The sequence below is a fragment of the Pelodiscus sinensis genome, chromosome 2, assembly GCF_052426305.1.
Source record: "Pelodiscus sinensis isolate ZL-2025 chromosome 2, ASM5242630v1, whole genome shotgun sequence".
In the NCBI taxonomy this organism is placed as follows: Eukaryota; Metazoa; Chordata; order Testudines; family Trionychidae; genus Pelodiscus; species Pelodiscus sinensis.
Genome location: NC_143053.1, coordinates 108,824,670 through 108,844,345, shown reverse-complemented (window position 1 = coordinate 108,844,345; position 19,676 = coordinate 108,824,670). Strand labels below are relative to the sequence as shown.

Sequence of the window (19,676 nt, the reverse complement as noted above, 5' to 3'; positions counted from 1 at the left end):
GTTCTTGGAATTCAATTAGACTTTCCAGCTATATTTTTGAATGTTAAAAGTCATAAAGAAAAACCTCCCATCCTCACAGAGAAAGAGTAAAGTTCTTGCTGTTGTTGTAACTTTTAAATGACTGTACTTAAAGGGGAAATTGTGGCATAAATGTTCATTTCATAAAGTATAAATAGGATTAAGTATAAATAGCAGTAAGTTTACAAAGCTCAATGCATCTTCCCAAAGTGATTCAGAGAGAGAAAAAGATCAGCTTCATGGAGAAATAAAACTAGCTCATTAGCGTCTATTGTCAGGGAACATTCACTTTATACGAACATTTGTTCAATACTTTAAAGGACTGTAAGACGTGTGAAGGGACACAAATCTGTAGTTTAGATCCTCTTGGAATTTAACATCAATGTTCGATATTCCATCTGTAAAAGGAATTTGAGTAGGAAACCCAATAGGGTTCCTTTCCCCGCTGTCTTATGAAATAGATGAGACATAGCATACAATTTATTCTAAATACACTTTCCAGCCCACAGAACAGCAACACTTCGAGGCATGCCAGAAGTGTGTAAAACTCCACTGCTGTGAATCTGGTCTAATTTAGTTCAAGTGGTAAACCTCTCTCAGAATGAGGGATTGCTGCGACCTACATATCAAACATTTACAGAGTGCCATACATTCTTAGTATCCCACTGTAAGGGTCAAGCAATCATGGAGCAGACTGCATCACTGAGCCAACAAAGCTCATAGGGTATGTCTACACTACCCCGCTAGTTGGAACGAGGTGTACAGATAGTTCGGAATGGCTTGCTAGTTTGAACTATCTAGCCCGTGCCGCGTGTAGCCGGGGCACGGGGTTCGAACAAGCCGGCATTTAAAAATGGCGCCGGCCGGCTTATGCAAATGAAGCCTGGGAAATTCAAATCCCGGGCTTCATTTGCACGTTCGGTATGCATACATTACCCCGCTAGTTCGAACTAGCGGGGTAGTGTAGACATACCCATACTGCTTACTTATTAGCCAAACTAGTTCCTAGTCCTGCAAAGTGACAAAAGTCCCACTGAAATCAACAGAACTATGTACATGCTCATGGATCTACTCAATTGGATCAACGTGCAGGACTGAGTCATTAGCTGATCCATTGCACAGTTTTCAAAAGACCTGAATAAATGTTTAAGCCTCTCGTGGTACTATGTTATCAACTATTACATCATATCAAACCTTAATATTTCTGAAACTTTAGTTGAAAAATGATGTTCAACTCAATTTTATTTAGAAAAACGTTGAAGGGAAATAGTGTTACAAATGTATGCCAACCTTAACCTTCAACTGTTTCATAGGGAAAACATTGTGGATCACAACTGTAGTATGTTGGGAAATTGTCCATTTCTTAAACTTTTTGAAAACTGTGGTTACCAAATGTTAAGAGGATATTACATGATGGCTTAAGAATGAGGTTTTCTACAACATGTTTTCAACAAGACTGGCTAGAAATTTAAAAGAAAATGAAGAAAAGTTATTTTTAAACAAAGAAAATTATCTTGCAACACTTTCTCATTTTCAGAATACTGTAATCTGGCATTGTCACGGCAGTTCCCCACTCTGGCTGTGCGAGTGCAGGAGAGGGCCAGAAAGAAACTTTAAAATACCCTGCCACTAAAGGCTTCTGCTTAAAAACTTCGAGGTCACAGATTCCCTGACCTTGGGTGGTATGCTGCCACCATCTAAATGCAAAACCCCTTTAAGAACTCAGGAAGACACATGGGAACTTCTTCCTGCAGGGGTATTGTCACACTCTTTAATCCTCCCTCTGGAGAGCATTTGAAAACAGACTGTAATTTCTTAATAGCTGACCTTTCAAGTCTCAGCCACGTGCACACAGAACCTCCTCCCTTCTAGGACACAGGAACTGGATCATAGTCTTTAAAAAGTGATTTTTATTAACAAAAGATATACTTGGTAAAGCATATTTGGTTGCTAGGTGTTCCAGAGCAACTGAAAAAAGGTAGATTAAAAAACACAGATAATTGCTTTACTGGAATTCAGTTTAAAAGTAACAGTGTACGGGGGCAGGAGAGTTGACCAAACCCAAGAAAATAACCTGATCGCATCTGACTACACATTCCCTGTTCTACATACATATCTGTTGTTCCAAGGTTTAGTCTTTCCTTAAGCAGGGTATCACTGGAAATTCCATGCCTTGTTCCTGGATTAACTCATCTCTCCTAACTCTTGCTCTGATCACACAAGAACTGCAGTAGAAAGGTCCTGCTTCAATTCAACACTTACACTATTCTCATTGACTCTCCTGGCTCCCTGCCAACACTCCCTGGAGACCCTCTAAGATCCACTGTCTCTAGGTTTAACTCTTACAGGCATTATGAGAGCTACTCAGAAATTGACAGGTGGATTTCAATTTTACTTCCATTATGTCATTATTGTCCGTGTTGTCTAAAAAGTAAATATACAAGACTACATAAAATGAGAAAGGTAAGCAAGTAATATTTTTAAAATGATTTTAGATTCAATAATCATTGTTAGTAAGCAAGGCTCCTTGCAATTTGTTTGCCTCTAAAAACATGGAAAAATGCAGAATTTGTGATTTTACTGAGAATACGTAGTTTCTACATTTTGTTAAACAAATAAATACATATATTAACTATTAGCTAGATTGAATTTAAAGTACTAGTGTCACTTATTCAATGCATGCAACTTCGCCCTCTTGTGGTAGACTTTTTAAATATGCTTTAAAGTTACTTAGCTAAACATATTCCAGTGAACTACTTCAGTCATAAATAGAAATCACTCAATAGCATGCAAAGGTAGATGTTTTAAGACATCTCAAAGGTCACTTCAGCCTCACTGAATAATTAAAGTTATGAAAAAAGACACAGAAAACTTTACACATTATCTCCCTAAAGACTATGTCTCTGAATTTAGCAAGGACAAATTTCATGTTGATGGTAACCTGCTGTTGGTTCCGTAGATTACGTTTGAAGACAGACATCTGTAGAACAAATAGAGTGCGCTACATAAACTGGATGAAGAGGAACAAGACAAGAAGAAAGAACCTATGCACTGTGATTGGATCATTCTATACATTTGATTATTATTATTATTATTATTATAGATCATGGCACTGGCAGGTTTTGGACTTGCTTAAATACTGTCAATATACCAATAAAACATGTTCAAATGAAGCCTACATAGAGTGTAGCCAAAATGTCTGTCTGCCATGGACATCACAGATTCCATGACTTTTGCAGCAACCAGTGTGGTTGGCTCCAAGGTTGCCCAAGCAGATCAGGTAGCTCCTGGGCCAGCTGCACCAGGGTTGAGGGAAACCTCAGGGTTAGAGAAGGGGGTTGCAGTGTAGGATGGTGCTTACTTCAGGGGAGCTCCCCAGAAGTGGCCAACACATCTCTGAAGTTCCAGGGGGGAGGGATCCTCTGAAATGCTGCCCCCAACCACAAGTTCTGCCTCCATAGTTCCTGTTAGGAGCCCATGGAAACTGCCAAGCTGGAAGTCATGGCAGAGGTAGCCTGTGCAGAGGAGCCTCCCCTCCCCCCCCCCCAGTCTTCCCTCCCCCGGGAGCTGCAGGGACATGCTAGCCACTTTCAGGGAGCTGTACAAAGCAGGACAGCTCAACCAATCTTCCTTCTCCCTCCCTGACTCAGCACCAGTGTAGATCTCAGGCCATGTACTGCTGCTACCCCCTCCCCACTTCTAAAGCATCAGCAAAGATCATAGGCCCTTTCCATCCCGCCCCAGAGAGTACCTGAGGGCCCCCCCCGCTGCGTTCCCCAGAGAACACTCACAGTTCAAGTTGCAGTTAGGGATGTATATTAGAAGGCAAGGACAGACCACGGGCTGTGAATTTTTGTTTACTGCTCATAACCTGTCCATGACTTTTATTAAAAATATCTGACACTGAAAAGTTGCCTTAATTATGGTGAGGGAAACTAAAGTTCAGCGTTTCATTCCAATTGAAGAAAAACACGGATTTTTATTATTTTTAAAGCAGATAAGCTGGAGGGGGATTAATCACAGAAAACTAGGATCTCTGATTATTAGTGACACAAGTAAGAATTTTTTTTAAAAGGTAAAAATTGTAACCCATCATTGTCACTTTAGGAAAGATTTTATTAGGGGGGGAAAAACACAAGTATAATCACCAACTAGTTTAAACAATGAGAATGAATTCACCTTAGAGAATGAATTCATTTGCTCATAATAGTTATCTGTTAGTCTTTAAGGTGCCACAGGACTCCTCATTGTTTTTGCAGATACAGACTAACATGCTTACCCCTCTGAGATACCTAATCTAAGTTTTCTAACTCTCCACTGGAGGTTAACCAAGTGTTTGTCAAATCTCTTCTCTCTGTAACTTTTAATATTATAGGTGTAAAAAATAGATTAAAAAAATCAATGCACACAAAAAAAATCTCATGAAAATGAAGGTGTAAAACATGCATTAAGGGCCAGATTTGATGCTCAATCTCCCTAAGTTCTGTTGTCTCCCAGATACACAGAATCTGCACTGAAATGGGCCCAGCATAATTCAAAGGAGATTGGATCCTCTAATTTATGGCATACTCCTGGTGCTCCCTCTGGCTTGAAGCACAAGCCAGAATGGACATAGTGACACACATTATGGTCCCTTTCTGCCTTAGACTACTACCCCTGACATGTTCCTGTTGAAGACAATCCAAGGCGATGCCTTTGCCAAACGAATTCACCCTCTCGAGTCCCTGTGTGTTGTTCTCAGACCCTATAAAGTAGCAGTGGAGCTGTGTACTGGTTTTTTTTTTTTTTTTAAATCCTAATACTGTATTTTTATCCTAGTAGTTCCAGGATTAGGTAGAGTGAGATCTATATATAAAAGGAAGTTACCCACTTTGTGCAGTAATGACCGTTCTTCAAGGTGTATGTCCCCACGAATGCTCTACTGTTGGTGTCAGGATCATCCCATTACCACAGATTGGAGTTTTTCTAGCAGTATCTGGTCGGGCAACACATGCGCAGTAGGGGGTGTGTGCAGTTTGTGCCTTTGATGTTCACACGTGCAGCCCAACTCCCCCTCAGTTTCTTCATGTACGCCCTATTGCGTAAAAGTCAATCTGAAGAAGAGGGGAGGAAGGGAGGGTTGTGGAGCACCCACATAGATGCACATCTCGAAGAACCATGTTACTGCACAAAGTGAATATCTTCCTTTTCTTCAGGTGATGTCCTCATGGGTGCTTCACTGTTGGTGACTACATAGTGGTACCCCAAAACTGGTAGGTTGACTTCGGATTAGCGCTTATGCATGGATGAAAGGACTGCATTGGCAACAGCTGATCCTGTCATGTGGAGATTGCAGAACGTCTCATGAAAGTGTGGTTGGATGACCAAATGGCTGCGTAGCAGACATCCTCAAGTGGGACTCCCTTCAGAAAAGTGGTTGATGCAGCTACAGCTTCTATGGAGTACACCCTGGGGGGCACAGGGAGTGGGCTACTTTGAATGGAGAAGCATTGGATGATGAAAGATGTTATCAACTCGGAAATATGTTGCGACGAAAGTGGCGTTCCGAGACCACTCAGTAACTGAAACAAATAATGGCTGTGATTTCCGGAAGGGTCATGTGCGGTCAATATAGAATGATAATGCCATTAGGACATCCAAGGTATGTAGAGTAGCCGCCTTCTGAGAAGCATGAGACTTTGGATAAAAGGCAGAGAGGATGATTGGCTCAATGTGGAAGTCTGTGCAGACTCTAGGAAAAAAAAAGAGGGATGGGGTCGCAGGACAACCTTGTCTTTATGAAATACAGCATAGGGCTAAGATGCTGTGAGAGTGGTACTCTCACTAACTCACCTTGCTGATGTGTTAAAAACACTATTTTTGCTGTTAATAAAACAAGCCAAGGGCTCAAATGGTGGCCCAGTTAATGTGTTGAGTACTAAACTCCTAATACCACGTGGGGGACTAGAGGTCTACACAGAGGATTATGGTTATGTAGCTCTTTGAAGAACTTCTTGAAAATAGTGTGTGCAAATGCCAAGAACCCATCAATCGGGGGATGAAAACACTGCCAGCGCAGCTCAGTGTACTCAGAGAGGTAACTGACAAACCTTGTTGTTTCAGATGTATGATGTAGATGAGGATCATATGAAGAGGGCGGTAAATGGTTGGATCCTGCTACTCACACACCAGGCTCTAAAGTGCTTCCATTTATAAAAGTAAGTATTACAAGTGGCCTGTCCTCTACTCTGGAGTAAGATATTGTTTACTTGTGAGCATATTTTCTCCACTTCTGAGAACCATAGAGAAGCTACGCCATCAGATGTGGCATTTATGGTTGAGGATGGAGTAAGGTGCCTCCGTTCTGACGAGATCTGGGTGGTTCAGAAGTGGGTAAGGAGGTCGGAGAGACATCTGATTAGGGATATAAGCAACTAGTTAACTCTCCAATAAGCAAAAGCTTATCAGATAGCCAACTAGTCCCTCGACTAGTCGCTTCCCCCGCCTTTGCACTTGGGGAGCAGGAGCCGGTGCTGGGGGAACCTGGGTTAAAAGTTGGTTTCCCCCCCCCAGCACCCGCAGCGGGCAGGGGAGTAGCAGGACCAGGTGCGAGCCGGGAATAAGCTGATTCCCGACTCATGCCCAGTCCCAGATGCTGTGCCTCTGCATTTTAAATGTATTAAGAGCCTGGTGATTCTTAATACATTTAAAAATCAGAAGCACAGCAGGGGGGATCCGGCACTACCCAAGACAGCTGATTCCCAGCTCACGCAAGGTCCTTGCCCTTAATACATTTAAAAGGCTAAAGCACAGTAGGAGGTACGCAGCACAAGCCGGGACAGCTGATTCCCAACTCATACTGGGTCCCCCCTCTGTGCACCAGCCTTTAAATGTATTAAAAGAGAGTTGGTTCTTAAACTTATTAAGAGCCTCCTGGCCATGAGGCTATGACAGTGCACACGTTTCTGAGGAACATGTGCCTCACCAAGGCATTTAATACAAGACCCATGGCCATGTGAGGCAGGCATCGGGTTGTGACATTTGTCACATTTCTTAAAACCAAGGGAGTTGAGTACTTTGTTGTCTGTCTTTTTTTTTTTTTTTTTTAAGCTTACTGCTCCGCCACGCCTGAGGCTTTTTTATGGTCTCTGTCTTGCCATTTGTTGCCGCTGCTGGCTTTTTATCCTCCACTATCCTCTCCCTGTTTTGTGGTTTTTTTGGTTTGTTTGTTTTTTAAAAACGAACTAGAGGCCCGAAGGACACACAGCCTGGCCTATGCCCATGGAGCGCTGTCCCTCAGGAACCTTTAAAACTAACTAATTACCTATACTGAGAACAGGTTGGTTTTTTTAACTAACGACTAATAGACGATGAACAACAGTAGACCATTTTTAAAACTAACTCAATTTCATATCTAAAGGTAAATGAAGAGGAGGAGAGGGATTTGAGCTCCATCTGCGATCAAGGGTGGTAACGAAGGAACTGAGAGGAGTCAGGCCATGAATGCGAACTGCAAAGGCGCAAACGACACGTGCCCCTACTGCACATGTGCGACCTGACCAGATACTGCTAGGAAAAACTCCAATCTGTGATGCCAGATCGACCCTGACATCAACAGTGAAGCATCCACAGAGACATCACTTGAAGAAGAATCTTCTGTTTACATGGGTGTATTATTTGAAAAAAAACCCTACATTTCTGAATCTTGAAGAACTTCAGAATTGATTGCAGACCTTCAAGAATTTTACAAAACTTCTATTACTTTACAGCAGAATATCTATAGAAAGAAAATTATAGATACAAAACATGCAAATGTTCACTATTAAGAGAAAAAATCTTGTTGCATGAAGCATTGGGTCAGGAGAAGATGCCTGTATCTCATATTGTTTTAGTCAAGCCAGATTGTGAGGAAGGAGGGTTTACACCCCTTCTCAAGTCACTTCTCCATAGGTGTGGTGGTCTTGAGATATTTAAAAACACATGTATGATACAGAAAATATAGCTCTACGAATACACCCATATGCACACACTGAATTTTCCCACAAACAAAATGCATCAGTTGGCCCGAGCACTCTGGCAGCATGCTGCCAACATACAGAGCAATTTGCCACTCAGCAAATTAGATCTAATGCACAGAAATGTAGCCAGGGATTGAATCTGCATTTTAGTCTCCATTGGATACTACTTTTCACAATCTATATAAAAAAATTGAACCTCCCATCCCTATCTACCCATTACATAAGAACTTTACATATTGGATGAGAGTCAAAACAGAGAACTTGGCAGCCTGGTTTTGAGCCATTAGCAGCAGAGTAAATAAGAAGAGGAAAAAAAAAATCAACCATGCTGTACTGTGAGGAGAAAACCAAGCCAGGCAGCTAGGACTGATACTGGTCAGCTCACTTCCAAGTGAGGGAACTCTACCCTAAGAAAAGCAACAGGAATCTGCAAAGTGGTAGTTGTAAGGCAAAAGTAAGCAAAGCTCAGGGGATTAGCTCTTCACGTAAGGAGTCTGCCAGCAGGGCAGGGACTATCTGTAATGAAGGCACAATCCTTCAACAAAGCTACAGGAAGGAAAGGGCAATGGTAAGAGCTACCATTCTGGCACATGAAACACGAGCATTTAGCTACTCTCATGGTGCCACAGGACTACTCATTTTTAAAGTTACAGACTAACACGGCTACCCTTCTGAGACTTTTTTTGTGTATACAGTCAGGCTACTGAGTAGGAAATGTGTACAATATGTTCAAGTGCAACACCACTGTGTTCAGGTAGGCTGTACTGTGCGGTACTGCAGCCTGTTCACTGAACTACAGAGATTGTTCCCTCAGGCTGCTATAAGAGTCCTACCTCGAAGGCAGAGAAACGTAAGGAAATCTTCTGTCTTGGGCTTCCTTTTGGAGAGGTCAGAAATCTGAGTTGCTGGAGGGGGTAACAATGGCTCCACTATCTTTATTGGAGTTGTGCTGGGACTGTTTGGCTGGGATTGAGCAAACTTCCTTTGTGCTTGCAGCCTTGGCCTGTGAAAACAAGAGAACACCACAAGCATATTAGGCAGAACCAAGAATAGAGACGTAAAATTTAACAATTCACTGAGAGAAGAGAGGGATCAATCAAATACTAATAACATCCTCCTTAGTTGTTCCTAGTCTGCAAAGTATTTTTGAAGTATAAAAATTATAATGCATTAGGTTTAAGAGAAAATTTGTTGTACCAGTTATCTTAACGTATCTGTTGAAATCTTAAGTATTTCTAGGTGATTTTTACCTTGCTTACAGCAAATCAGTATAGCAAACAGGAACATTTTCATCCATAAGTGTGGCTATCATGTTATATGTTCAAATCATTTTCACACATTCCATATAATTAAATTATACCACGTAATAATATCTGCTATTTTTCCTTTATGAAAAACTCTCTTAGGGTATGTCTACACTACCCCGCTAGTTCGAACTAGCAGGGTAATGTAGGCATACCGCACTTGCAAATGAAGCCCGGGATTTGAATTTCCCGGGCTTCATTTGCATAAGCGGGGAGCCGCCATTTTTAAATCCCCGCTGCTTCGAACCCTGTGCAGCGCGGCTACACGGGGCTCGAACTAGGTAGTTCGGACTAGGGTGCCTATTCCGAACTACCAGTACACCTCATTTCACGAGGAGTAACGGTAGTTCGGAATAGGAACCTAGTCCGAACTACCTAGTTCGAGCCCCGTGTAGCCGTGCTGCACGGGGTTCGAAGCAGCGGGGATTTAAAAATGGCGGCTCCCCGCTTATGCAAATGAAGCCCGGGAAATTCAAATCCCGGGCTTCATTTGCAAGTGCGGTATGCCTACATTTCCCTCCTAGTTCGAACTAGCGGGGTAGTGTAGACATACCCTTAGAAAGGCACAAAGACTTTTGTTTACTTTGGTTCTACCCTAGTTAACACCGTACTTACTTTATAATCGAGCATTTTTAAATTGAAGGTTCTAACTTATTCCAGTTCACTAAAAATGTTGGAGCTAAAGTAGGTGAGATCCAAAGTGGGTTCAGTATAGGGTCGTAAAATTTCAGTTAGTCAATAAGGGCACCTCCGCCTTTGAAGTGTAGCAACAGCCCTGGGGTTGGAGAAAGGAGAAAGCGCTGTGGGGCACACGGGGCCAGCAGGGTACTCTGAGTCCTCAGCTGACCCCAGGCTCCACGTGGTGCTGCCACTTTGAAATGCCACATGCTGGCCCAGAGCAGCAAGCAGCATTTCAAAGTAGCAGTGCCACATGGAGCCCGGTGTCTGGCCCCAGGGCTCCACACAGTGCTGCCACTTTGAAGCACTCCCTCCTCTTTTCACCCCCCCCCCCCGCTGTAATTTCTGAAATGTTCAATACTAGCAAGGTACTTAACGTTCACTAGCATTGCACTAGATCCGCAGTTGCTGTGCTCTAGGTAAACCAGCTTGACGAGAAGCGTGGAGCTTTCTACACTCTAGATACAAACCAGTGTGGACTTCATGATTTAGTACTGATTTCTGAGCTCTTGCAGAAGATAAATGTGATTTTAATTTCAACTGGTTATATTATCATCACCAAAAGCACATATGCAGCCACAAGTAATTTTTCATTATGGATTCTGTTTTGCACAAAATGTACGCTCTCTAAAAACAGACTACTAAGGTTACGTGGGATAAAAACCTTGCTTGCTTCTGTAACACAGAGTGACTGCCCTGAAAGGATGTACTCAATCTTTCAAGCATACGGTTGAAAATAATCTAGTCCAAGGGTAAGGAACCTTTTTCAGATCAGGGCCTCACTGGCATGGCCTCCGACTGAGAAGGATAAAGACGTGCCCCACACTCCCATCACACACCAGAGCGTAGGGGGGGCCCAGGAGAGTAGATTTTGTGTGCTCCAGTCCTACAGGGGCGATGGCAGGAGGGCTGCAGCACCAGTATGGGGTCCCCAGTGCTAGAGGGGAGCCCTGAGCCTTCGCGGCTGGATCCAAGTAAGCCAGGAGCTGCATCTGGCCCCCAGGCCTTAGGCTCCCCAACCCTGATCTAGTCACTAAATTGGGCAAATGCTTGTTGAATTTACCTATTCACATCTCCCCCCAACCAGAGATTCAGATAAAAAGCCACACTAAGGGCACCTGAACAGAAATACAAGAAATGCACATTTGAAACCTGTGCTAAGATTTAATGTTAACCCTTTACATTAAGGACTGCTCATCTGGTTATTTACAGCACAATCTACCATCATATGAGTCAGAGTGTCCCTACTCAATATTTCCCATCCCAGGAGCAAAATAATATTTTCAGCATGTGAGGTGCTGACGAGGGAGTGGTGGATACCCAGTATATTTATATTAAATATTTATATTGTTTATAATATAAATATAAATATTTATATTAAAAACGAATGCCTATTGAATTAGTAAAGTACAAGTACATTTCAAAATGTGTTGACATTTATATTTTGGGCTTTTTGTCCCGTCCTTGTTCCATTCCAGTGCACACACTTTCCCCATATTCTGACTTGGGTACTACATTTCTCCAGTCTCACCCAGTCACCAGGTAGTAACATCATCGCTCCACCCTGAAGGTTGCCAACTTTTGGACCGCAGAAAACCAAATACCCTTGAGCCTTGCCCCTATTCTGTTTCTTCTCCAAAGTCCTGCCCCTTCTCAACTCCATCACCCCATCGCTCGTTCTCTCCCATCCTCCCTCGCTCACGCATTCTCACCAGTCTGAAGCGGGTGGTTTGGGTGCAGAAGGTGAGGGCTCCTGTGGGGCAGGGCCAGGGATGAGAGGTTTGGGTTGCAGGAGGGGGCTCCAGGCTGGGAGATGGAGAATGTGGGAGGGGTACTGGGCTAAGGAGGTTGAAGTATGAGGTGGTGAGGGCTCCAACTGGCAGTGCGGGGTCCAGAGGGCCAGAAATGAAAGGATCATGGTGTGGGAGGAACCAGGAATGAGGGGTTTGAGGTGAAAAAAGGTGCTCAGGGCTGGGACTTGGGGGTTTGGAGTGTGGGAGGAGGGGGGCTCACAGCTAGGGGATGTGGTTCAGGGTACAGGTTCTGGGCAGCGCTTACTTCAGGCAGTTTCCAGAAGCAGTAGCTATGTCCCTCTGGCTCCTAAGTACAGAAGAATCTTGAGGCTCCATATGCCACCCCATTCACCAGTGCCACCCCACAGCTTTCACTGGCCACGGTTCCCAGCCAATGGGAGCTGTGGAGCTGGTACACAGAGTGGAGACGGTGGACAGAGCCCCTGTGGCCACCTCTGCACCTAGCAGCCAGAAGACATGTTGGCCACTTCCAGGAGCTGCACTGATCCAGCTGAAAACCAGATAGTTGGCAACTCTACCCCACAACAGCCCAACCCCAGCAGAACACTTCTATCTATTATGAAATTTAGAGCTGAAATTCTTCCGCCAGTCCATTTGGAAGACATCATTGTTATTACCAGAGGAGGTGAGATGGCACACTTGATCATACAGTGACAAAATCTCAATGACCACTCTTCCTTCATTCCTTCTCTTCCTGATATGCAGAATTTAGCACTACTTCTGAGGCATTCCCTGTTCTCTCTTGCTTTGTTCTCAGTCCTGTCGTGCACCACCTCTTGGCCAGGGAACCAGACAATCAATGTCCAAAAGGTCAAGTTTTATTAACTAAAAGCCAGACCAATTCAGTGAATTAAAACAAAGAAGCCCACAGCTTTTTTTACCCTGGTACCTGGTGGGGCTTCCAAAGTACAGGCAGTCCCCGGGTTACGTACAAGATAGGGACTATAGGTTTGTTCTTAAGTTGAATTTGTATGTAAGTCAGAACTGGCTCCAGATTCAGCTGCTGCCACTGAAACTGACCAGGGGCTGACTACAGGAAGCCAGAGGCAGAGTTGCTCTGCCCCCAGCTTCCTGCAATCAGCCTGATCAGTTTCAACAGCTGCTGAATCTGGAGCCTGGGACAGAACAGCTGGGGCGCTGCCCGGTAGGTTCCCACAGGACCAACCCGGCAGCACCCCAGCTGCTCTACCCGAGGCGTCCCGCAACAAAAGCCTGGTCTGCTGGGGGGGCGCACTAGCTGCGCTCCCTCCCCCCCCCAGCAGACCAGGGAGACCCGAGCAAAGCCGCACAGGCGGAGGGACCCCGCCGCCCGTGTGGCTTTGCTCCTTTGTCCCCGAGCAAAGCCGCATAGGCGGCGGGATGCCGTCCGTGTGGCTTTGCTCCTGTCTCCCTGGTCTGCTGGGGGGGTCCAGCAAAGCCGCTGGACCCTCCCAGCAGACCAGGGAGACCGGGAGAAGCTTTCTCGCCCCGGAGGACACGGGTGGCGACCCGCCGCCCGTGAGCTCCGGGGGCGAGAAAAGCCCCGTTCGTAAGTGCGGATCCGACATAAGTCGGATCCGCGTAAGTCGGGGACTGCCTGTAACTATCTATGAGCTGGCCTGGGTTCCAGAGGCATCAGTTTTGATATGTGAGAGCAGTGGTCCCCAACGTTTTGGGGCTGCCGGGCACTTGGGGGCGGGGCTGCTCACGCACTGCGTGTACGGGGGCGGGGCCGCTCACAGGCCACGTGACTGGGGGCGGGGCCAAGCATGCGCCGCACACCCGAAGCCGGCACCGGCATGTGCCGCAATCCCGGGGCCCGGGCCAGGGCCAGACCAGATTGCTCCGCGGGCGCACGTAAAGGGCCCGGCAGGCGCCATGGCGCCCGCGGGCACTGGGTTGGGGACCATGGTGTGAGAGTATATGACTAGGTCAACATATGGCAGATAGGGACTAATATCTGTATGTCATGCAGTTTTAATATTGTGGGAATTACAGATTCTAGATTAAATGTTTAAAATCAGGTTCCTTCCTAAATTTCACAGATTACCAAAAGGACAAAGTTTCAGAATATGGCCCAGGGAAAACCAAAATGTACAATACAAGCCAAAGCACTGATAACATGAAGCTGGCTCCTTATTGATTTAATTTCATTAATGTATTTAATCTTATTAACTTTACTTTCTAATATGAAAAATTATAAAGTAGTAAATCCAATTATTTAGATTATAAACCAATTCTAAACAAAGACAGAATGAGTGGTCTGCTCACTTCAGAGCAAGACATTTTATTTTGCATTTGGTAAAAACCAAATGACCAACAAGGTTGCCCCTCTTTGAATAGTTAGAAGAGCAAATTCCTGATAATTGCCAATTTCCTAAAAGGTCAATTTAAAGAAAAAAAATGCCATTTCTATTTCCAAAATAATTACCCTTTCCACTATAGGCCAAAATAGATACATTACAGAGCTGGAAAAATACTCTCAAAAATATTTCACTGGGTGAAGAAAGGGAAAATCGTCAAAAATACAAATAGGCACTGTATAAAATGTATGCAACTAGAAACATGCAAATTAGCAATTACTACTACCCAGATTGCTTTAAAAAAAATACAACCATGAAATAATCAGCAGGAGGCGGCGAAGCAGGAGGCGCATCCCTCCCTCCTTGGTAAGGCGGCCTGACCAGGGTTCCATGCTCCCCTCCCACCCTGAGGGTGCAAGACGCACTTGGGAAGGGAGGAGGTGTGAATGAGGAGGTCCACTCCTGCTGCCCACACGGCAATAATAGCCATGCTCCCTAGAGGGGGCAGCCTCACCCTGCACGAGGGTGGGGTGGGGGCAAAAGGGCGTTGGGTGAGAGTGTGGTGGGGTCACCGGGCAAGAGGATGTTGGCATGGCCTGTAAGGGCGGGGGTCAAAGAGTGTTAGGCACTGGGAAGCAAGGGGCAAGGTGGGCAGCAACATTTTGTTTGCATAATGAATATGCAAATAATGTTACCAACCCCCCTCTCCCCCCCCCCCCAAGTTCGTGAATGGGTTTGCCGGTCTGTGGCATAAAAAAAGGGAACCACTGACCCAGAGGACTCACCTATTCTTTCTGAAACAGGAAATGTGAGATATACATATGTATATAGTCTCTTGCTGTTGGTTTTTATACTTTAGCTACTTGCTCTTTGAATTCAGTTTTAGCCCTCCTAATTTCCTTCTTGCCTTTTTCCACTATAATTTATGCTCCTTACTATTGACTTTGCTGGGATTAGTTAGGATTTCCAAAATTTGAAGGTTCTTTGTTTGGCTCAGACAACATCTTGAACTATCCCATTTAGCCACACTGGCATAATTCTTATTTTTTTCTGAAATTCTGTTACTGGGTCAAGATTGTGTGTAAAAACAATCATGCCAAATCTATGGATTTTTCTTCTCTGGCTTTTTGAAGTATAGTGTCACTGAGTTAGTTTTTGTTACCTTTCTTCCCTCCTGTATATTGTTGTAAACATTGGATTTTGAAATATTTAAAGGTATTACATTATAGTCACCATTGCTTAGTGAGTAGGCTGCTGTTATTTCTTGAACTAACTCCTGTGTTGTTATTTAGGATTAAATAAAGCAAAGCCTCTCCTCTTGTGCGTTCTTAGTGTAGCTGTTACAAGAAGCAATCATTTAAGGTGTCAAGAAATTGCTTCCCCCATACTTTGTTCCATTGTGGTATTTGACAAGTTTGTGTGTAGATAGTTGAGTTCCCTTGTCATTACAGCTTGGTTAGACTTTGCTGTCTCTTTGATCTCTCTCAGTATTACACACACACAATATTTTTTTTTTTTAAATCTAGAGGGTAGTAGTTTAAACCTAAAAGCACACTTGCATTATTACAGCCTGCAATTTGCAGCCATACAGATTCAACTGTGTCATCTCACTAGATTCTATATGGAATCTTAAATCTACCACCACCTGTCAATTTCTTAATCCTAATCTGTCATTCCTGTGTAATGTATAATCTATATTTATAGCCAAGCATTAAAATATCCCATTGATTTTTGTTATTCCAACATGTTTCAATAATGCTTATTGTATCAAGTGTTTCTTCAACAGCCAAGAATTCTAGTTCACCTCATTTTGACCTTATATAAAAAAAAGTTTAATATCAATTTTTGTCCATGTGTCTGCCTGTTGCTATTTCTTTCCTTAATCTAACCGTTTGTTGACTACGTAAAAGATCCTACACTGATCTTTAACTGTTGCTGCTCCAGAACAGGCAGAAATTGCATTGTCCTTCAAGCCCATCAAATGTGACACAAACCTCAAGTTTGTTTCAACATAGAATGTGAGTGTCACACTAGTGCAGAATATTCATTTATACAAAAACCACTAATGTACACAAGGTCACTTATTGCAATAAGTGCACCTGCCAGTGAGATTCTTCAGGCATTTCATAATGACACCTGAATATATCTAGAGCCTCTGAACATGGTGTAAAATGGTTTCAAATAATCCACCACTTCACATTTTATTTCAAGTACTTATTTTCTACTTACTTCAGCCGTTGTGGGCCAAGACCATGGCAAGTGCAATAAACATGCCAGTGGAGGTATCATTCTTCACAGGACAACTAGAAGATTTCTTTCGGCCTTTCACACACAAATGTGGCTGTATGGAATTTTATCACATATTCCAAAAATATTCACCCCTTTCTGAGAACAACCATGGAATCCTCAGCCTAAAGGGTAATTTTTTTTCAGAACATTATCAGCACATGAAAGCAGGGGTTTAGAATGGCAGCGAATCCTATCAAAATAAATCTTCACTGCTGTTAATGATAATGTAAAAGACACACAGAATACGTAAAAATTACTAATTCATGAGGATAAACCTTCTGTTTTAAGACTATCTGAAAAAAAAAATCTTGTTTAACATACATACAAAATGGCTGCACCTGCAGCAGCTTGGGAATAGGTGCTCCTGAGCCTGCTAGAGTTGCCAGAGCCTTGGAGAAGTACCTCTCACCTGGTCCCAAGTCCTCTCTCCCCAGGGCAGTCTGGATAATTTCAGGGCTTTTCTTCACTGCTAAAAAGCTATTTTTTACCTCAGGATAACTAATGTGCATGAACCACATGAGGTAAAAACACAATAAAGACAATTCTCTTCATTTTCACTGCGAGGTAAACTCAAGTCATCCCTAGGTGGGGGAAAAAGGCCAAAGTCAGCAAGTTTATCTCATGCTAAAACTCAAATGCCTTGTCTTCACTTATGTTATTCACCTTGGGATAACTCATGCACATTGGTCACCATGAAGGGGGGGGGGGGGGGGGAATGAACTTTAAAGCAGTGAACACAACCTTGAAGCGTTCCTCTGAGTCGCATTTTCTCTCCTGCATCCTTCTTGCTTCCAATGGATAACAATTAATTACCTGCCTATACCAGCATTACATCCTTTTCTATCATCATCATCTAGGGTCAGCAAGTAGAAGGTGAAAAAAACCCTCAAAGTTCTAACCATTTCCTGTCCCTCCCCATCTACTTACTCAGGAGAGGAAGTAAGAGGGCATGAACCCAACTTAATTCAATGCACCTGCACATTCAAGATGAAGATAGCCCACATAGACAAAATATCCTGGATCACAATCTCGCCTCATAATAGCCATGTAAAACAAAGCATGGTATTTTCAACATATATTACTGACAAAAATAATTTTATTGTATGTTGGAATACAAGTTTACACTGATTTAAAGTACTTAAAACCTTCAAGTAAAATTTAACAGGAAACCAATTCTGAAATTCTTACTTCTCCTCCTCCTGACTATCCCTGCAGCTTTTTGTTATCCAAGTATCCTTCCTCTGCTTCACCATAAGCCTTTTCTCTTAAGTTAGTACACATAATCTAATTGGTTGCACAATGCAAACAGCCTTCATTTTTAAATGAATGCTTATTTAATTCTATTTTTTGCTCTAAACCTTCAAACATAAAAAGAGTCATGTTTAATTTTACTTTTAAAGAGAAATCACTATTAGCACAAGTCTGTAAAATTCTCTTCGGGATAAAATTATGGAAAAAAAATGTGTCTGAAAATTAGATCAAATGAAAGTAACTGATCTTACCCCCATCTGATAAATTAAAACCACAACTGAATACTTGTACATATGTACTAAACACTAAATGTGACTCCCATAACTCCTGGGATTAAATTACAGACTTCTGAGCAAAATTTGTTGGCCACAAAAAGGTAGACACTATAGCATTCAAACTACACCAATTTATCCAGTATCAGATCTCTTTGGAGATTGCAGGATTAAGATTCAGCAATATATAAAAAGGGAAAATTTAAAGCATGTTTGACATAAGTAGCGGAAAGATCAGAAGTGCATTTGTTCAAGAGTTATGTCCCCAAAATATTTTTAAAATCTAAACTCTCCAATTTCCTAGAAACTGGAATTAGAGAGTAATTCTCTTTCCTCCATAAGGACCTGTGCTGACCTGTAAACAACAACAGATGGCAGAAGAGATCCTTCTGAACATCATGGGAAGGGGTACGGAGCCTTCATTGTTCTCTGACAATTCCTAGAATCGTCCTACTTTGTAGTAGACTCTTTTGAGCTAAGAAACTTACCAGAAGTTCTAACCCAGAAGGGAGGGACAAGAAGTTGTTTTAGTTCTTAATTGCATATGAGTCTATTTATGCAGTTCTGGAGAGGACTCTTAAGTGCATGGTAAGCATCTGCGGTCACAGTCCTCTTGTCACCTAAATATCAAGAAGTTTATCATGAATCTACCACAAGTGGCTTTAGCACTAGCTTGTGATATCAGCAGAGCACAAGGCTGACAATACAATCCAGGAAAGCTGAGATAACACTACAGTAGGAGTGACTGCACTGGTCCACTCCTGAGCCCTTTCTAAATGAAGTTACTCTTTTCCCCTCCCCCAATATATATCTAGGTCTGTGTTCCTGTCTCAATGTAAGTAAATGGTTAACCACTAATCTAAGGGCTGTATAGTAGGGATGTAAAATGCCATTTAAAATGTTAATCAGTTAAACTATGTTTATCAGTTAACTGTAGGGTTGCCAGATACTTCCACCAAAAATCCTGAACATGGCAGGGGAAAAAGTGTCATTGAGCAAAAAAAGTTACCCCTTTATAGTCCTACTGTATAGTGGGCACATCTTCTAGAAGTTGCCTTTGGCCTGTTGGATCTACCATGTTGGGGCACCCATTAGAACAGCCTCATACCACTCAAGAATGGAAGCTCTAGAGCTGCAAAAGATTCACTTAAGTTCAATATCTAGACCTGAATTCTGCAGATGATGCCTATCTAAGGATGTAAAGAGGCGGGTAATTAGCTAATCGTGTAGTTCAGCGGTCTCCAACCTTTTTACACCGAAGATGACTTTTTAAATCCCAGAACAGGCGAAAATCTACCGCCCCGCCCCTTCCTTGAAGCCCCGCCCTCTCTATTCTCCTCCTGTCCATCACTTGCTATCCCCAGCTCTTACTTACACACACTGATAAACAGTTTATTTTTAAATTATGTGATATATAAAGTTAAAATCACGTGTTTATAGTTATGAAATAAATGGTCTGTTTATTATTCATGCGATTTAAATCTAAAATGAAGCATTTATAATTATACATTTTGTGGGGACAGAGTTCTGTAGCTGGGGACAGGGGAGTGGGGTCTGAGCAGCGGGGAGTGAGGACAGAGGGACAGGGTGCCAGTGGCAGCCGAGAGTCCCCTGCATCTGCCTCCTCCCAGGATTCTTCCCCCACCCCCCAAGTGAAGCCAGCACATGCCTCCTCCAGGCCCGGGCCCAACCCCTCCTCCCCAGCACAGGGAAACCCCGTGGGAGCCTACCCCAGAGAAACCCCCCCCCCTCGCGGTGGGGCCCAGCCCAT

General features: G+C 43.3%; 1 protein-coding gene across 1 annotated transcript in view; it reads right to left on the bottom strand.

Moving 5' to 3' along the window:
* Positions 1–19,676, bottom strand: part of JARID2 (jumonji and AT-rich interaction domain containing 2) — a 295,175-nt gene that overhangs the window by 74,081 nt on the left and 201,418 nt on the right. Inside the window, exon 4 of the mRNA XM_075921199.2 lies at positions 8,849–9,018. Coding sequence (XP_075777314.1) covers positions 8,849–9,018 — 170 coding nt within the window. The remainder of the gene's footprint in view (positions 1–8,848; positions 9,019–19,676) is intronic.